General features: G+C 37.9%; 1 protein-coding gene across 4 annotated transcripts in view; it reads right to left on the bottom strand.

Annotated features, from left to right (window-relative positions):
* mio (GATOR complex protein mio) overlaps positions 1–19,729 on the bottom strand; it is a 294,475-nt gene that overhangs the window by 154,702 nt on the left and 120,044 nt on the right. For all 4 annotated transcript variants that reach the window (XM_090384080.1, XM_090384081.1, XM_090384083.1 and 1 more), the window contains one exon: positions 11,575–11,669. In XM_090384080.1, the coding sequence (XP_090240206.1) occupies positions 11,575–11,669 (95 nt within the window). The remainder of the gene's footprint in view (positions 1–11,574; positions 11,670–19,729) is intronic.

Here is a 19,729-nt window from a genome sequence, read left to right as displayed (position 1 = left end):
GCGAGGTGATCTGATAGAGGTGTATAAAGCCTTGAATTGTTTGAGCATGCTCAATGCTGATGGGATTCTTCCTCTAGCTCAGAATAATCACCTGAGAGGGCATAAATTCAAATTGAGGAAAGACAGATGTAGGATAGACGTGCGGAAATTTGCCTTTAGCCAGCGGGTGGTTGGTTGGTGGAACAGACTTCCATCCCTTGTCGTGGAGGTTGATAGCCTAAATAAGTTTAAGGCTCAGTTGGACAGGTATTTTGAACGAACAGAGGGATGAAGTGGAAGTGGGTTTTTTTTTTTCTTTCTTTTTTTTTTTTTGGCTGATGCTGCATAAGCTTGCTTTCTTGCATCAAATGCCTCTACTAATGCTAATGCTTATGGCATTTTCCAGATGACCGAGGAACTGTAGCTTCAGCTGCTATTAAAATTTGGTTTGTGACATGAGCTGTAGCATTGCTATGGGCTGAGTGGTGATTATTTGTTCATCTATTGCTGCAATTGTTTATATTTAGTCCAGTCAGCTTTATGGAATCTCCATCTTTTTTGGCCATCGTGATGTGCAACATCATTTGTTAGTATTTTGCAGACCACAGGAAAATGGTCGCTATTCAGCGGATTCTTCAATATTGACCATTCAATCAATGGGTATAGGACAGGTGAACATATGGATACGTCAATTGAAGGGGCTGTTCAAGTGGGCAAATCGATGTATGTCTCAGTACCAGTATTAAGGAGAGAGAGATTTTGCTCTTCTAGTAATTTCTCAATCAATTTACCACGTTTGTCTTGATGACGGGATCCCCACATGGGATGGTGACTATTTAAATCTCCCATAATACAGACCGGAGGTGGAAGCTGGGTTACTAACGCTTCCAAATCTGAAAATGAAAAATCTTGATTTGGGGGAAGGTAGAGTGAGACCAGTGAGAAAGTAAAATGTATTGAGACTCGAACTGCAACTGCTTCCAAAAGAGTTTGTAGTTGGAGGCATTTACACGGAATTTTGGAATCAATTAAGATTGCAACTCCACCATTAGCTCCTCCGGAAAATCTTCGGTCTTGTCTATAGGTACCGCAGTGGTTTACTGCTGCATTTATTTGTGGTGTGAGGTTAGTTTCTTGAAGGCAGACGCCTACCGGGTGATATTTATCAACTAGAATGCAAATGTCATCCAGGTTTCTGCGGAAACCTCGACAATTCCACTGTATTATTGTGCACATTATATTGGCTTTGTATTTGTATTTGTCTCTGACTTTTTACGAGTGGGGGTCTGCTTGGATCGCTCAGGCTTTTTCTCTTTTCTGGGGAAGATTGGGCAAACTTCCATCTCTTCCTCAGCATGTATCTCTAAGATTGGTTCTTCTGGGGCTTCTTTTTCACATGTATTCATATGATCATGGGCAGGGGATTTGTCATCTTTATCTATGTTTTTAGTATTCATGATTGGCCGTGACATAGACGGCATTGTTGGCGGAATTGTAACAGGTGTATTTATGGCTTGATTAGAAGTTGAGGTTGAAGATGATTTTGCTGATGGAGCTAGGATTGAGCGAGCCCAATCAGAAATAGAGATGTTTGGTGGGACTGTAACGTTGGTTTGAACTGAAGTGGTAGTGGTGGTAACAGCAATTATCTGTTTATGCTGTTGGACAGTTGCTGCATATGAGCGTGTTATTGTAATTGGTGATATTTGTTTCTTTGCCTCAGGGTAGGAAACTTTGTACTCGGTTTTATACTTTTGAATCATTTTTTCTTTTTTCCATGTTTCACAGTCTTTGGAGTAAGCGGTATGGTTGCCTCTGCAGTTTGGACACTGCAAGGTTTGTGCAGAACATTCGGTATGTATATGGTCTTTAGATCCACATGAAGCACATACAGCAGTCCCTCGACATACTGTCTGTGAATGCCCAAATTTTTGACATTTATAACATCTGATTGGGTTCGGTATATATGGTCGGACATGACAGTTCAAGTATCCAGCTTTTACAGATGTTGGTGGATTTGGCAAGTTGAAAGTTAGTATAATGTTTCTGGTTGGAAGTAGTGAACCATCCTTTTTGATTAGTATTCTTTTTACCTGAATAACATTTTGTTCTGAAAGCTCTTGTTTAATTTCTTCCTCGGATACATGTAGGAGATCCCATTCTGTTACAACTCCTTTTGAGTAGTTTAAGGTGGCATGAGGTGACACTTCTATGGGAGTTCCTCCAAGTGTTTTCAATTTAAGTAGCGTGTCAGAATGCTTGGATTGTGTTGTTTCAACAAGCAGGTCACCTGATTTTAGTCTGCGAACCATTTTTGGTGAGCCAGCGACATTCTCTAAACTTTTCTGAATCAGAAAAGGAGAAAGCTTGCTGACTGGCTGGTCAGTCAAAGAATGTATTATGAGGAAATGAGGCCAGATATTCTGGTCTGTATCCTTCTTTTGTCTCTTAGCAAAGGAAGGGGTATAATCTTCCTGCTCTCTAGAATGTGATGGGGCATTGATCCCGCAAGAGTCAGTATTGGTATAGTCCATCTTTGCTCCTTTTAGCCCTTGGCAGAGAGACTTTTCTGCCAAGATTTCTGGCCCCGCCACGGGGAGGCAGGAGCAGTGCCTGGTGTGACCAAGCGAAGATTAGTAGGTATTAGTAATATACTATGAGAAAAAAGAAAGGTGGCTTTCCTTCCTTGCTCTGTACAGGGACTTTTGTTACAAGAGCTGTTATAAAATGAATAGATTTTTTAACGATAAGAACAAAAAGGAATTGTAAATTGCTTTCTGGAAATTGCACTGGAAGTACTGAGAAATCGCTTGGCACTCGGGGCCGTGCAAGAATCACTTTCACCTCTGCCAGTGGCTACTGGCAATCTATTAGTCTTTGTATCTCCCCAAGCTAGTAGTTTTCCGACCCACCTAACACTGCCTCGATAGCATCAGCAAATATTCTTGCACCCTTTCTATTTACATGTATCCCATCCCTGTAGAAGCAGTCTCTTCTGTTAACAAGTACAGTCCAGGCTGAAAAAAATTCTACCCCTTGAGCCTTGCACAATGTTTCCAGGGCCAAATTTATCGACAAGGCTCTCATCATATACTCCCTCCTATCATGTCTGGGCAAAATTGCAGACACTTTCAAATTCAACCCTAATCATATACTTGGATTTCATGAAATCTATTGATACTGTTGCACATGGAAGACTACTGTACAAATTGGAGCAGTGTTGCATTAATGGCAGTTACTGCAATGAATTTAGAGGGGCTTAGAGAGGATCAGGTATTTTGGGTGTTATCAGACACTCAGTCTAAAACACTGATGGGTCCAATATCTTTCTATTACAGAAGATTTAGGAGAAGTCCGGTTGGCCTGCCTCCCTAAAATCCACTCATGCACACCTTCTCAATGGTAAGCCCTGTTACGTCACTTTGGTGGCAACGAACGTGTAGAGTGGTTCTCTTCAAGATGCCTGGTCAGCGTGAAGAGGGAAAAGACAAAATCCTCCAGCATATGACAGCAAGATGAAACAAATGGCCCTTAGTCCCCAGCGGCTTTCACTCCTCCTCTTATGGCAGCGAGAGGATCAGAGTGGAAGCAGAGGGTGCTAAGAATCTATGGGTATGACCAGGCTGCCATGCACAGAAACTGAACTTGACCTGTTACAACGTCAGATCACTCATCAGTGAAGACAGAATATTAGAGCTGGAAAAGGAACTAGAAAATGTGAATTGGGATATCATCAGTTTGGCTGAAAGAAGAAGAAGAAATGAATCAGTTATAAGTTTATCAAGTGGAAATCTGCTGTAGACCAATGGAAACAATGAAAGGAGCGAAGGTGGAGTTGGGTTTCTGCTCCATAAAGATATAAAAAAAAACAAAATTTTGGAATTCAAAAGTACATCACCAAGGGTGTCAAGACTAATACTTAAGATTTCTAAGGGGTATAATAAGCTAAAGGTTATAATGATTTATGCACCAACATCGAGCCACGATGATGAAGAGGTAGAAGAAATATACACTGAAATTGAGTCTTCTAGATGAGCAGAAAACCCACTACACTATTATTATGGGGGACTTCAATGCTAAGGTTGGAAAAAGATAAAACAGCACAGAAAGAGGAACTATAGGAAATTTTGGAATTGGTGAAAGAAATGAAAGAGGTGAAAAACTTGTAGAATTTGCAGAATCTCAAGGATTGTCAGTAATGAACACTTTTTTTCAAGAAAAGGGTGAACAGAAAGTGGACATGGAAGAGTCCAAATGGATTAACAATTAATGAAATCGACTTCATTCTCACTAACAGAAGATATACTGTGAATGACGTTACCGTCCTGAATAAGGTAAATGTTGGAAGTGATCACAGAATGGTAAGTTGCACACGATATAGAAGTAAGAAAGGAAAGGAAAAAACAGACTGGAACATAAGAACAAGTTCGAGCTTCTGCAGACTACTCAGGTATAGACGAGGAATATTACAACTTTCGGAGTCATAAAGCCCAAGAAACCAATAGGGAAAAAGAAATCCAAAGAAGAAATAATTAGTCAAGAAACACTTCTTATGATAAACCGAAGGCAACATATGAAGAGCAAGATAAACACTGACAAGGAGAAAATTGAGTATACTGAGTAATGCAAAGCCATTAGAAAGAGAATCAGAAAGGACATAAGAAGATTTAACAAAAGAAAAGTAGAACAAGCATTAAAGGAAAACAAAGGACTTAAATCAGCAGCCATGAGCAGTAATACAGAGAAGGCATAATTCAAATAGCAGAAGACTACTATAGAGAATTATACAAGTAGCAAGGACATGATGCCAGCAGTGGGGAAGATGGATCGCAAATTAGCAACACATATGACTTAACTGATATTCTTCCTGATGAGGTAGAACAGACATTGAAGAAAATGAAGAATCAGAAAGCCCCAAGGGAAGATGAAGTTACAGTAGAGTTGTTAAAATTGGAGGAAGAAACATAACACAAAAACTGGCAAGGCTCTTCACAAAATGCATTAGAAAAGGTGGAATAATGCAATCATAATCTTGCTGCATAAGAAAGGAAATAAATCAGAAATTGGAAATTATAGACAAATTGGCTTGTTATCCCACATCTACAAGTTGTTCACAAGGGTCATTACTAACAGATTAGAAAGAATATTTGATGAGAATCAACCAAAAGAGCGAGATGGCTTTAGGACAGGATTCTCAACTATGGATCACCTTCACGTAATATCACAGCTAATGGAGAAAGCAAATGAATATAAAACACCATTATGCCTGGCATTTGTGGATTATGAAAAGGCATTTGACTCCATACAGCATAAGGCAATGTTTCGGGCACTGGAAAGACAAGGCATAGATACTCCATATATTATGATTTTGAAGAAAATATATGAGAGTGCTACATCCTTTATTAGACTAGACAAAGACAGTAGCAAATTTAAAATCGAGAACTGAGTTTGAAAAGGAGACACAATATCTCCAAAGCTGTTTACTGCTGCCCTTGAGGAAGCTTTCAGAAGATTAGACTGGTCACAGAAAGGAGTCAATATGAATGGAGAGTACCTAAACCATTTATGATTTGCAGATGACATTGTGGTCATAAGCCACCATCCCAAAGAATTAGAGGAAAATTTTAATCAGTTATGCACAGTTAGTAAGGATTTTGGACTAAAGATGAATATGGCTAAAACAAAAGTAATGATGAACAAGTATGCCACAGAAAGGGACATAATGATTGAAGGAGCAGTAATTGAAAAGGTGGAGTCATATACTTATCTGGGACAAGTCATTAGCTGTAGTAATGATAAATGGCTGGAAGTCAAGAGAAGAATAAATTTTGGATGGATAGCATTCAGGAATACAGTCACATACTGAAGAGCAATATCCCAGTTTGTCTAAAACGTAAAATAATGAACCAATGTATACTCCCCACTATGACATGAAAGTGAAACTTGGGCACTCACCAAAAGAATGGAAGAGAAGCTGAGAATTACACAGCGAAGAATGGAACGAATTATATTGGGAATCAGACTGTTAGATAAGAAGAGGAAACACATGGATTAGGCAGCAAACTCAAGTAAAGGACATTCTAATCAAAGCTAAAGAACTAAAATGGTCTTGGGCAGGACACATAGCTCGAAGACATGATGACAGATGGACTAAGAAAATAACAGAATGGTACTCAAGAGGAGCTAGAAGAAAACCTGGAAGACAACGGCAGAGATGGATAGATGAAATTCATGAGTTTGTGGGTAGTTAATGGATGGCCATTGCACAAAACAGAAGGAACTGGAAAGTTGCTGGAGAGGCCTTCATCCTGCAGTGGATTGAAAATGGCTAATGATGATGACTGCAATGGATAAAGGGATGGTTGAGTGGGAGAAGACAGAGTGGTAATCAATGGACACTGCTCTTCATGGACTAATGTTATTAGTGGTGTCCCCCAGGGTTCGGTGTCAGGCCCATTGTTGTTTTGTATAATTGTCAATAATATTGTTTAAGGTATATCACGCTTAATATCAAAGTTTGCAGATGATACAAATGTTGGCAGAGTTGTTAATAACAGTAATGACAGTATCATATTATTGCAGTATGCTGCTGCAACAGGATCTGGAAAAGTTGGACAGATGGGCTAAGAAGTGTCACCTGAATTTTAGCATTAATAAATGCAAAGTACTGCTTATGGTTAGCACCAGAGAAATGTGCCAATTGGGTGGTGTTACACTCAGGGTAGTGGACAATGAAAGAGAACTGGGGTAATTGTGCAGTCAGATATGAAGTTTTCTGACAGTGCAGTCAAGTCATGGGGGTCTTGTCAATGATATACAGGAATTTTTATAGCAGGGATAAGGAGGTAATTATCCCCTTGTATAAGGCAATGGTCAGGCCACACCTTGAGCGCTGTGTTCAGGTCTAGAGGCCTCATTTTAAGAAGGATGTAGAGTTGCCAGAACGAGTATAGAGAAGGGCAGCAAGACTGGTGAGGGGGACAAAGGGGTGCTCTTAGAAGAAAGGCTTAAGTTCTGCAAATTGCAGCGTCTGGAGACTAGGCACCTGCGAGGTGATCTGATTGAGGTGTATAAGACCTTGAATGGATTCAGCAGGCTCAATGCTGATGGGAGTCTTCCTCTTACTCAGATTACAAACCTGAGGGGGCATAAATTGAAAATGAGGAAAGATAGTTGTCGAATAGTTGAGTGGAAATTTGCCTTTAGCCAGTGGATAGTTGATTGCTCGAACGAACTTCCATCTGTCGTTGTGGAAGTGGATAGCTTAAATAAATTCAAGGAAGAAGTGGACAAACTTTTGGAGCCAATGGATGGATGGATGAATGGGAAGGGTTTTTTTTATTGATGCTGTATAAGCTTGCTTTCTTGCATCATATGCCTCTACTAATCCTAATGTACAACATAGTTGTCTTTAAATTAATATTTTTGACTGTTATAATTACTTTATAAATTGGGTGGGAAAAATTTGTCAGAAGGGAATGGAATCATGCCACACTATTCTTGAACAAGATTAGCAGGTGGAAGAACTCAGTTTTTGATACTGCAATCTGAACATCAAACACCCCAAACATTGTTGAAGAAACTGGAGATTGCTGTATGAAACCTTTGGCAATGGTTCAGTAAATGTACTTGGTATATTTCGGAAGGAAAAGTAACTTATTTTATTTTTACTGTAATGAACATAATATTTTTATATATACAGACACTCCCGAGCTTATGTAATACTTGACTTACGAAAATTTGACTTTATGTAAGTTTTTGCCGGCCGGTGCAAACTTAAAAGAATCGTGGAAACGTATTTCGCATCCCGTAGGAATAAATGGAGGTATCATGACAATGTCGTAATGTGAATCCAATAACACATTGGTTTTTTTTTTTTTTTGGTAATGCCTCAGAAGTTGAAAATTTCGTTATATAACTAAGCTATTTATCTCTCTAAAAGGTCATTTTTATAATGGAAATTGCACTACACTTTCATTGTTATCATATGTTCCGTTATAAGAATCAATTTTGTATGCTTTTGTGATATTTTTCTAAACAAAACCTTTCTGGAGGTCACGACCAAAAAAACAAACAATTTGCACTTTCCAGTTTGTGTTTTTCTTTTAGTGCAATCTATTATAAACGGGTAGTAAAATCGATCTTATTGCATTTGTGATAATCCCGATAACTGGAATTCTATGGGTTTTTATGTTAAGGTATTATGGTGAAATGTGTTCCCCTTCACTGAAATCTTCAATCATATAAAAAATAAATTTTCAGAAACTTCTCTTCATTCCTATTTACATATTACAATGATGAAGGAAAAAAGGGGCCAATGGAAAGTGCAAGTGCTGGCAGTGCCAGGAAACGAAACAAAATTGATGTAGAAATGAAGATGAAAATGATTAAGAAGTACGAAGCAGGACAAAGTTTGTCATCTATTGCACGAAATTAGGTCTCGCTGCTTCAACAGTGAATGCTATTTTAAGGGACAGTGTTTAAAAGAACATATGCGTATGAAAGAACATATTAAAGGATCAACGCATTTAAGATCAACAGTGATCACAAGCAGAAGACGCAAGTGCCCCTGAGTCCAATAGTCATTCAAGCAAAAGCAAGAAGTATTTATGAAGATATTAAGGATAAGTATGGCGAACCCCAACCCAAGCCGGTCGCAGCAAGCAACAGGTGGTTTAATAGGTTCAAGCATCGCGCTGGTTTCCAAAACATTAAAGTATGCGGTGAAGTCACCAGTGCCGATTCTGCAGCCACAGAAAAATTTTGTAATGTGTTGGATAAAACCCCTTCTAAATCTCTACACCCTCAACTTCTGCAGTGCTGTGCTTATTAGCTGGAGTTAATTCTGGAAATGATGCTCGAAAGGTAAAACTTGCTGACGTTATGCCTGTCTCCTCTCTCTTTTTCTAATTTTATAATTTTGAAATTTTTGTAATTTTGTAAATTTTCTTGCACATGAGATAAAAAAATTGAATAAATAATTCTATTTACATGTTCATTGAATATTTCTTTTTTGCTTCAATTGAATTCAATCAAATCTGCAAGTGCTGCATAATCATTTAGTGAAATTCCAATTTATGTAGAGTTCTACGGAATGCAACCCTTTACTTAAGTCGGGGAGTGGCTGTATATAGTTATTTTTTCATATTACTATATTTTTATATTAATTTTTTTCTTGATGCAGGTACACTGTACAGTACTATGAATAGGTGGTGACCAGAATATTGGAAACACCTACCAAAGTCAGTATGAGATAATAATGCACTAATCTGGTGTGGCAGTGACCCATAAGACTCTGAACTCATAACCTTGTGGACCATTATATAGGGATCTGGCTCCATTAATCCATAAGGAAATTAGATAATTCATTAGGGCTGGAAGCAAGCAGAAACTACTGTAATAGATGCACTCTAGGAGCTCCCAAAAATGTTCTATGGGATTAAAGTCAGGTGATTAGGAGAGTCATGGCAGATGAGTAATGTCATGATCTTTGAATGTCCATTTAGCAATATTAGCATTGAGACATAGCACTGAAATCCTGGATGGGCAGAAATTCTGAAACAGAGTACAGATCAGGCATCATGTATTGTGTGGATAACAAACCTGAGTTTCCTAGGTGGGGTGAGGGGACAAACCTTGCTCAAAACTGCAACTCACCCACAATACAAAAAACATCCATAAAAATTCCTCCTGACTTGATGGGATTCAAACCTCCAGTCCTTTTCCACAAGGTATAAAGGGACAGGAATTATAACCACTGTGCTTCATGCGAGGGTCACCAAGTTGTTATCAGAGTTAAATACAGGACAACTAATATTAACTGTATGCTTTTTAAGAGTTATTAGGGGAAAAAAGATTAAGAGTTAGTTGTGCGGTTGGCATTTTCTCATGTTCTAAAAAGTAAATGAACAAACCGTGTAAGGTAATAATCAAAATCTTCAACATCTCCATTGCATAGGTTCGGGTATCTAGAAAACAGTACTTATGAACATTAAAACAGTAAAGGAAAATTACTTCACTGTTGAGATTGGACTGATGATCTGCGAATGAATTTCAGGCAAGAAAGAGTGAGAAAAATAAGATCAAAAGAGGATATTCTAGATTATAAAGCCCATGATAAAGAATATCTCGGTGACCACATGCACAAGTATCACCTTAAAAGTGAAGAATCATTGTGCAAGTACGAGATATTATTTCATATTATTAACATTCTCAAAGGTAATCATCCAATTCTGCTTTAAACTTAGTCAGACTAACTGCCTCCAAACACACTGGGAGGCAACTTATTCCAATGTTCAACAACCCACCACCTACAGGTGAACTTCATGAGAACCAATCTTCTGTTATTCCCTGAGATTTTATATTTTTGTCCCTTGGTTTGTCTCTCACCCATGGAGGAAAACAGACTTTGCTCATACATTTTACTCAATCCCGTTAGTGTCTTATACACTTCAATAAGATCTCCCGTTAGATGTCTGTAGTCCACACCGTCTATGCCATTCTTCATACGTGCATCACTTTGCACTCTTCATCAATCTGGCTGCCCTTCTCTGAACCCTCTCTACCAAAAATTTTGTCTTTTTAGGTGTGGTCTCCATGCCTGAATACAATATTCTAAATGTGGTCTAACCATCACCTTAAAAAGATGTACAGTGATATCCTTCTTCCTACTACTAGCAAAGGCCCTATAAATTATAGCAAGACACCATTTGCCTTCCTAGCTGCCTGTTTACTTTGCATAGAAAATTATGTCACATTGATCATAACACCAAAGTGTTTTGTCTTGAATAACTTTTAGCTTCTTTCTCCCTAGCTTATACATGACACCAGGATTTCTGTTTCCCAAATACATAACCTCACATGTAGAAGCAGAGCAGTACACAGATTAGCAGTGGTGAAGCTGAGAGTTAAGATTATTTCAGAAATAGTATACATGGTTTACAGAAAAAAGGAAACAACACAGATTATGACTGAGACCCACTATATTTGCATGTGAGTTTGGAAGTTTCTGGTACATTTAGGTTTTTTTTTTTCACAAGTTTTGTTAGAAGGACTATTCATTATGCGAAGTAGATAAAGTAAAAGTTTTGGGGGGGGTGAGGGTTTGTATTGTATGAAAAAAACATTTTTAGTTATGTTGTATATACAGAAAGGTATACTCAATTCCTTAACACACTGTGGCCTTGGAAGTGCCTCCTCCCTGCATACACACTACTTGGTTCTCTCCAGTCATTTATGGATAGTAGAAGCAGCAAGATTATACACTAGATAATCCATATCTAAACCCTCAAACAGATTTGGTCCAATGGATTAACTAGCAGCTGACTTCTGAAAACCATTTTAAATATGGGTCCATGTAAGGTAAAGAATACTGGATCTCACCAGAATATCAGTCAAAACCTCAAAACACAATTCATACCATCCCATAATAACAGAAGTGATGGGGGAAGATTGGATATAAACAAAAAGATTGTGTTTAACAAATTATGCTCAAAAAAGAAAAAACTCATTATTAGATTTTTTTCTGTTTTTATACATTATAATAAAATTTTCACAAAATTTTTACTCAATGAAATAAACTTCATCATGCTATACCTCCATAAAAGAAGCCAAGCGGTGTTCAAAAAATGGATCCACACAAACTCCAAAAACTGCTTTAGTAGATGTGAAATTCTGATGTTTCAAAGAATCTATTTAAGAAAGAAAGAAAGCAAATTTTAAAATATAAATAAAATACAAAAATCATATACATACATAGCTGCCAACTTTTCACTTTTGAAAAGTGGAAATCAGGTAACTGTAAAGAAAAGGAAAATGGGAAATCTTTTAGATGTCAAAACGCAAAAAAAAAAAAAAAAAATTTTTTTTTTTTGCCCCACAAAAACAGAAGGAGCAAGACATTTAAGGTGCACATTGCACCAGAAATTATAAAATCATTCACAACTTTTATATTAAAATATAACCACAGGATTGTTTTCCAGTACAGTACAGTACACCTTCAAACTTCACAACATGATTGCAAAAAAAAAAACCCACCAGTACAGTATGTTTTCAAAACTCTTCCATTTCACAAATACACATGGTCTCAGTTCCAATCTCAACAATGTCCATTTCTACCTGTTATGTGCAAAGGAAAAAACTAAGTTTCCTAAAACTCAATTCAGTCTCATTTTTCACAAAAATGAGTTTACTGCCTCTGCTCATCTGCAATGATTTCTAAAAACAGGATCACTTATCTCTACTAGGAATTACCCAAACTTCTTATCTCTCTTGGCATAAGCATGTACAAAAATTGCTTCCTCTGCATCCAACTTTTGATTTCAAGCAGAAGTATTAAGCTTTTAACTTTTGATTAATTCCAGAATTTCCAGCATACAATATGCAAATTGATCATGAATAAACATATGTTGCTTTTATGGCACATCACTATCTTAGGTTACATTGTGCCAGAGAATTATAGCTGTACAAGTGTCTGCTCATACATACTAAACTGTATGCCGTGTGGACTGAAAAACCTGGAATAATTCATGGTTCTCCCTCTGCCTGAAAAACTCATGATTGAAAATGCCATTAAGAATTCCTCCAGTCTGACAACATTTGTGTGACATAGAGAACAAAGGATAAAGACTACATGTAGGACCACATAAATTTTCCACACTATTACAAGAGCATTCAATGAACCAAGGAATAACCCAAAACCAATCAACTGCTTTCTTTCAATAGCTGAGTAACAAACCATTTAATCGTTCGGTTTTGTTTTTTAATTGGAAAAGCAACTGGTTTAATATCTTGTCCAACCCTTTTTCAACTACTGTAACCAATGTTAGTTCCGAGAAATCAACCATGATATATAAAATGGTCACTTTTTGTTTTTTTTTCTCAAAATGAGTCAAGCTTCATAGTAATCGAAAAAAGGCAGTTTTTTGAAGTAAAGTCAGTCCTCGTATAGCACGATAGTTGCGTTCCTCGAAACCCACGTGCAACGCAAAATCATGTAATATAAACAACCGGCCCTATGGGAAAAATAGGGTTAGGTGCTGACCACCCAAGATTGAACACACATTTGTCCAAAACATTACCAAACACAATAAATAATCGTAATAAAATACCTAAGTATTTTATTATGATTATTTATTATTATACGTAATATGTAAGCATTTTAATTACTTAAGTATTTTAAGTAATACTTAAGTATTTTATTACAACTATTAGGTAATAAAATATTGCTAATGCTTTTGCTTCTATCGTAAGCAAACTTATTTTTTGTTTGATTTTCTATCCAAACAGATGAGAGCCGTCCCATCTCTTCCAATTCTTTGTGTCTTAATCTAATGGATTTTAATTACACTTTGAGTTGTTCCTGCTATGAAAGTTGTTTTTATTTTCTCTGCATTCTTTGTAATTCTCGGCATTGCCTCATTTAGGTCTGTAGCATGTGCAATATCACATGGTCTTTCATTTCGCTCAAAGCGTTTCATCATAATTTCATATTTTTTCTCTATCGACAGAGGTGGACTGGCCATTAACCTTACCGGGGAAACCTCGGTGGGCTGGAAGCCGGTGTGATTTTGGCCATAAACCATAGCATGAGGCCACTATAAATTTTCCCGGGTAAGAATTTTTGATCCAGTCCGCCTCTGTTTATCGATATTGCTTTTGTTTTTCTCTGCGAATCTGCAGTGTCTTCACCAGGACGCTTCCTTTTCACACCTTTTAAGTATTTTACTCATTTTTAGGGAATAAAGCACAATTACAAAATGAGGAGGCACGCTTGATACACATAAACAAAGCTGACGCGTGTAGCAACTGAATAAACAAGACCGTAAAGGCAGAGATACACTATTAACACCGCACATTTTACTAAAGCACATTTCTAGAGGTTATTACCATAAAACAATAAAAACAATTTCCAGTTGCCTCTCTGCTAATGGAATCTGTTATAAACTGGTAGTAAACTCGATCTAATTGCATTTGCGATTATACCGATAGCTGGAATTGTGTTGCTTTTTACGTTATTATGGTGAAAAGTGTTTCCCCTTCACTGATATAAAAAACAAATACATTTTCAGAATCTCCTCTTCATTCCTATCGTGTTGCGTTCAGTTGGGGTGATTCCGCATTTGACTGCCATTTCTTGTAAACACAAAGGCGAATCGTGCATAAGCGAATTCGGTTCGTGTTATACAAGATATCATTCCCCTATTTATAAATCGTGTATGATCGAATTCGTGTAATGTAAACACGTGTTATACGAGGACTGACTGTACAAGGAATCTGAATGATGAAGGGAGAATATACAATTCAGATAATTTATACAGCTAAAAAGTTATATAAACATTATGACATATGACAAAGCGAACAGACTAATTCTATATAAAAAGAGACTAACCTTTAGTGGGTGTGACCATTTTTAAAGCACCTTCCTTTATAAACACATCTTAATTTTCATGTTTTGGCTGGCATCCTTTCAACAGTTTCACCATATTACTCTGAATATCTATAACTGCTGGAATGAGCAGCAGCAGCCTAGAGATCAAGTTCTTGGGGATTTCAAGAATTGCTTGGGAGTCATTATGGAACAAGTAAATACATGGGCTGTGTTAGGGTAACTACGAGTAAAACGAGGTGCATGTATACTTGCATGTACACCAATGCTAAAGTATAGTAAATAAATTTGATGAATTTGAAGTGCTAGTCAAGACATCAAAGGCAGATATTGTTGGGATATCAGAGACAGGGTGTCACACAGATTTAAGCAGTGCAGAATTGGGGAGTACAATGTGTACAGAAAGGACAGACTAGGTAGGAAGGGAGGAAGGGTTATGCTGTTAGTTAAGAAACAAAATCTAAGGAAGTGCATCCAGTTGACACTGGTGGACAGTGCAATGTTGAGTCATTTTGATGTCACAATAAGCACTGGGAAAAGGAAAATGAGAGTAGGAGTGTGTTATAGGCCCAATGACACTGATGAGTACAACGAACAATTGTGCAGAGAAATAGAGTGGGCCAGTAAATTAGATGTAATGGGGGATTTTAACTTTCCAGATATTGATGGGAACTTGTCGGCTGGTCACATGAATGCTAGAAAGATTTTGTGGTTTTATTGGACGATTGTTATCTACAGCAACATGTTCACAGGGCAACCGGAGGGAGTAATACTCTTGATCTGATTATCAGCAGTGCTTATTCATGCATTAAGAATTTACAGATAAAGGAACCACTATGTGACAGTGATCACAGTGTACTGATGTGGGATTTACTTAAAGATGTAACTACCATCAAGAGTAAAGGGAAGGGCTTTTGCTTTCGTAAAGATGATTACAGCGGTCTTAGACAGTTTTTAAATTCTATAAAGTAGAATCAACTGAGGATGTTAAAAACAGTGAATTCTAAATGGAAAGCCTGCAAGAAATTAATCTTGGAAGCTACTGGCCTTTTCACACCAACTAAGAAATACTGTTCGAAATTTAGACTTAAATGGATGTCAGAAGAACGAATGAGGCTTGCGGCAGAGAAGCAAAATGCATGGGATGCATATAAATTATCAGGCGACACAGAAGCCTAAGGAAGATATAAGATGGTTAGTAATTAAGCCACAAAGGAGGTTATGAAGGCAAAGGCAGATTAAGAGAAATCCTTGACAAAGAATGCAAAGTAAAACAGCAAAGACTTCTTTACTTATATAAACTCTAGAAGGAAGGGGACAAATCAGATTGGTCCACTTGATATTGATGGTTCAATTGTTGATGATCCTACTCAGATAGCTGACAAACTGAATGAGTATTTTGCATCTACATTCACACATGAGGAATTCTGTAATGAAGGGGAGGACAGAAGTTTACTAAACTCTAACAGGGAACTAAATGATTTTGTAATAATGGACAGCAAAGTGGAGGAGAAATTGTTGAAATTAAACATAAAAAGGCACCTGGGGTGGATAGAATCTATCCAGTTATACTGAAGGCAGCAGCGAGGGAAGTAAGCAAACCCTTAGCCATAATTATGAGAGCATCCTTAGCTTCACGGGAGGTCCTCAAGGACTGGAGATGTGCAAATGTATGCCCAATTCACAAAGGTGTTTCAAAGGGTGACACAAATAATTATAGACCTGTTAGTCTAACTTCTATTCCGGGGAAAATAATGGAGCTTTTGGTCAAAGAAGCATTGCAGGATCATATAGATAAGACTGCAGTAATAGCTAAGGCACAGCATGGTCTTGTTAAGAGAAGGTCTTGTCTGACCAATTTGAATGGATACTACAATGTGGTCACAAAGGAACTGGATGCAAAAAATAATTTTGATATCGTATACTTGGATTTCAGGAAAGCTTCTGATACTGTTGCACATGGAAGACTGCTGTACAAATTGGAGCGGTACGGCATTAAGGGCAAGTTACTGTAATGGATAAAGGTATGGTTGAGTGGGAGACGCAGAGAGTGGTAATAAATGGACACTGCTCTACATGGACTAATGTTATTACAGGAGTCCCCCGGGGTTCAGTGCTCAGCCCATTGTTGTTTTGCATATTTATCAACGATATCGATGAATGTATATCAGGCTTAATGTCCAAGTTTGCAGATAATACAAAGGTTGGCAGGGCTGTTAATGACACTAAAGACAGTACGCTACTGCAACAGGATCTAGAAAAGTTGAGCAGATGGGCTGAGAGGTGGCAACTGAAGTTCATTGGCAAGTGTAAAGTACTGCATATGGGTAGCAGTAACCCCAGAGTAATGTACCAACCGTGTGGTACTAAACTCAGGGAAGTGGAGAATGAAAAAGACCTAAGGGTGATTGTGCAGTCAAATATGAAGTTCTCTGAGCAGTGCAGATAAATAAATAAATTTTCTGTTTATACTCCGGCATGACAACCAAGTCAGTAGAGTTTACAATAAATCGTTAATACAAAAAAAACATGAATAGCAAATGCTTAAAAAACGGTACTCACCTTGTATAAATCTGCAATAAAATTTTTGGTAGATGGTGGTTAAATTTAGGTTGGAAGCAGCATTAAAAAGAACTAAGACGGGGGATTGAGTGAAAATATTTTAAACAGATTTTAAAATGAACGCAAGGAAGTAGAAATGCAGATCTCCAATCCTTGGTTGTCATAAAGAGGTTAAAAGACGTAAATGAAAAAAAAAAGAGAGAAGACCAGTGGTGCCAATAGTCGTTACGAGGGACTTTCGTGAGTAAACCGCCATCAGTTGGCAAATGGAAGAGAAGTGATCGCGTGTTGTATTTAAAGTTTATCTAAATACTCTCATGATGCTCTTTTTGACACGTGGGAACTTTAGCTGTGAGAGGTTCCAAGCCGGTGAAAGGTTGAAGGGAAGTATAGCGTTAATAATGTTGAGATCGGAATGGTGTCAGTATTATTCGATGGTGAGGGCTTCATATTGAAGAATTCTGTAGCTCGATCTAAGTTTAATAATAGTGATGGCAGAGTCAACAAGGGGGGGGGGGTGTGGTTGTGGGTTTGAGCATGGGTTGTTAACTCAGTGCAGGATTGACTTGTCTTGAAACTGTTGAAGTGGTAGTATGCGCGGGTATTGGAAGTTGTGGAGGAACCGAATTTGGTGGTAGTGCTGCCTATGTAACAGGTGTCACAGTTTGGTTGGCATTTTATGAGATATATTAAGTTATTGAGATCATTGATGGATATTTGTGTGTATCTTTATAAGAATTAAATAGGGAACCTAGCTTATTGTCAGTGGAGAAGGTGAGGGAGATGTCGGTATCTCTGAATGTACATCGGAATTGTGCTGCGAGTTCACTATGGTAAGGGAGAACTATGTGTAGTTCTCCCTTACCATAGTGAACAATACAATACATGACAGGCTAAACCTTACCCTCGAAATCGCAACGGACAACCAGATAAATTTTCTTAATCTCACTATTTATACAACAGACACAAATTTAAATACCAAGATTTTCAGAAAAAACACACACACCGGTAAATATCTACATTTCACTTCACATCATCCCCTTAGTACCAAAAAAGCCGTCCTACACAACCAAATCTACAACGCTATCAAATTCACCTCTTCACAAAACGATCTACACAATGAACTTCAATACCTTACTGATAAATTCATAGCCAGGAGCTACCACCCCTCAACTCATCCAACACACAATATCCACCATTAAAAACAGTATTAATAACCCCACCAGACACAGTCACAAGACAAATACTCGCATAGTTCTCCCTTACCATAGTGAACTCGCAGCACAATTTCGACGAACATTCAAAGATACCGACATCTCATCTCCTTCACCTTCTCCACTTACAATAAACTAGGTTCCCTATTTAATTCTTATAAAGATACACACAAATATCCCATCAATGATCTCAATAACTTAATATATCTCATAAAATGCCAACCAAACTGCGACACCTATTACATAGGCAGCACTACCACCAAATTCGGTTCCTCCACAACTTCCAATACCCGTGCATACTACCACTTCAACAGTTTCAAGACAAGTCAATCCTGCACTGAGTTAACAACCCATGCTCAAACCCACAACCCCCCCCCCCTTGTTGACTCTGCCATCACTATTATTAAACTTAGATCGAGCTACAGAATTCTTCAATATGAAGCTCTCACCATCGAATAATACCGACACCATTCCGATCTCAACATTATTAACGCTAAACTTCCCTTCAACCTTTCACCGGCTTGGAACCTCTTGCGGCTAAAGTTCCCACAGGTCAAAAAGAGCATCATGAGAGTTTAGATAAACTTTAAATACAACACGCGCTCACTTCTCTTCCATTTGCCAACTGATGACGGTTTACTCACGAAAGTCCCTCGTAACGACTATTGGCACCACCGGTCTTCTCTCTTTTTTTTTCATTTACGTCTTTTAACCTCTTTATGACAACCGAGGATTGGAGATCTGCATTTCTACTTCCTTGTGCTCATTTTAAAATCTGTTTAAAATATTTTCACTCCATTCCCCTCCTTAGTTCTTTTTAATGCTTCTTCCAACCTAAATTTAACCACCATCTACCAAAAAAAAATTTTATTGCAGATTTATACAAGGTGAGTACCATTTTCTAAGCATTTGCTATTCATTTTTTAGTCAGATTTATCACGGTATTATAAGGTTACTATAATTTCACTATCATCAATACAAATATTTATCGTATTTAGTAGTCACGGGCTTGAACCCCGGTCCACTCAAGGAACGCGTGCTATGCACTCTCGCTCCTGACCACTGGGCTACGTCAGGCCTAAAGATGGCTTAAAGATGGGTTGCCAGAGTAGGTCATTGAGACTTGTCAATTATATATAGGAATTTTGCTAGCAGAGACAATTAGGTGATTATCCCTTTGTATAAGGCAATGGTCGGGTCACACCTTGAGTACTGTCTGGAAGCCTCATTTTAGGAAGGATGCAAAGTAGCTAGAACAAGTACAAAGAAGGGCAACTAGATTGGTGAGAGGAACAAAGGGATGCTCTTACCAAGAAAGGCTTAATTTCTGCAAATTTCAGCATCTGGAGACTATTCACCTGTAAGGTGATCTGATTGAGGTGTTTAAGGCCTTGAATGGTTTGAGCCGGCTCAGTGCTGATGGGATTCTTCTGCATGCTCAGATTATGAATCTGAATTGCTGGAACAGACTTCCATCTGTTGTTGTGGAAGTTGATAGGTTAAATAAATTTAAGGCTGAACTAAACAAACATTTGGTTTGTTTGTTTTTTTTTTTGTTGGCGCATTGGCTTCTATGGCTATAATGCAC

Source organism: Mastigoproctus giganteus, chromosome 10 (assembly GCF_048544385.1).
Source record: "Mastigoproctus giganteus isolate SK-2022 chromosome 10, ASM4854438v1, whole genome shotgun sequence".
NCBI classification, from domain to species: domain Eukaryota; kingdom Metazoa; phylum Arthropoda; class Arachnida; order Uropygi; family Thelyphonidae; genus Mastigoproctus; species Mastigoproctus giganteus.
The sequence above is the reverse complement of the archived record's forward strand: the minus strand, read 5'-3'. Positions and strand labels throughout refer to the sequence as shown.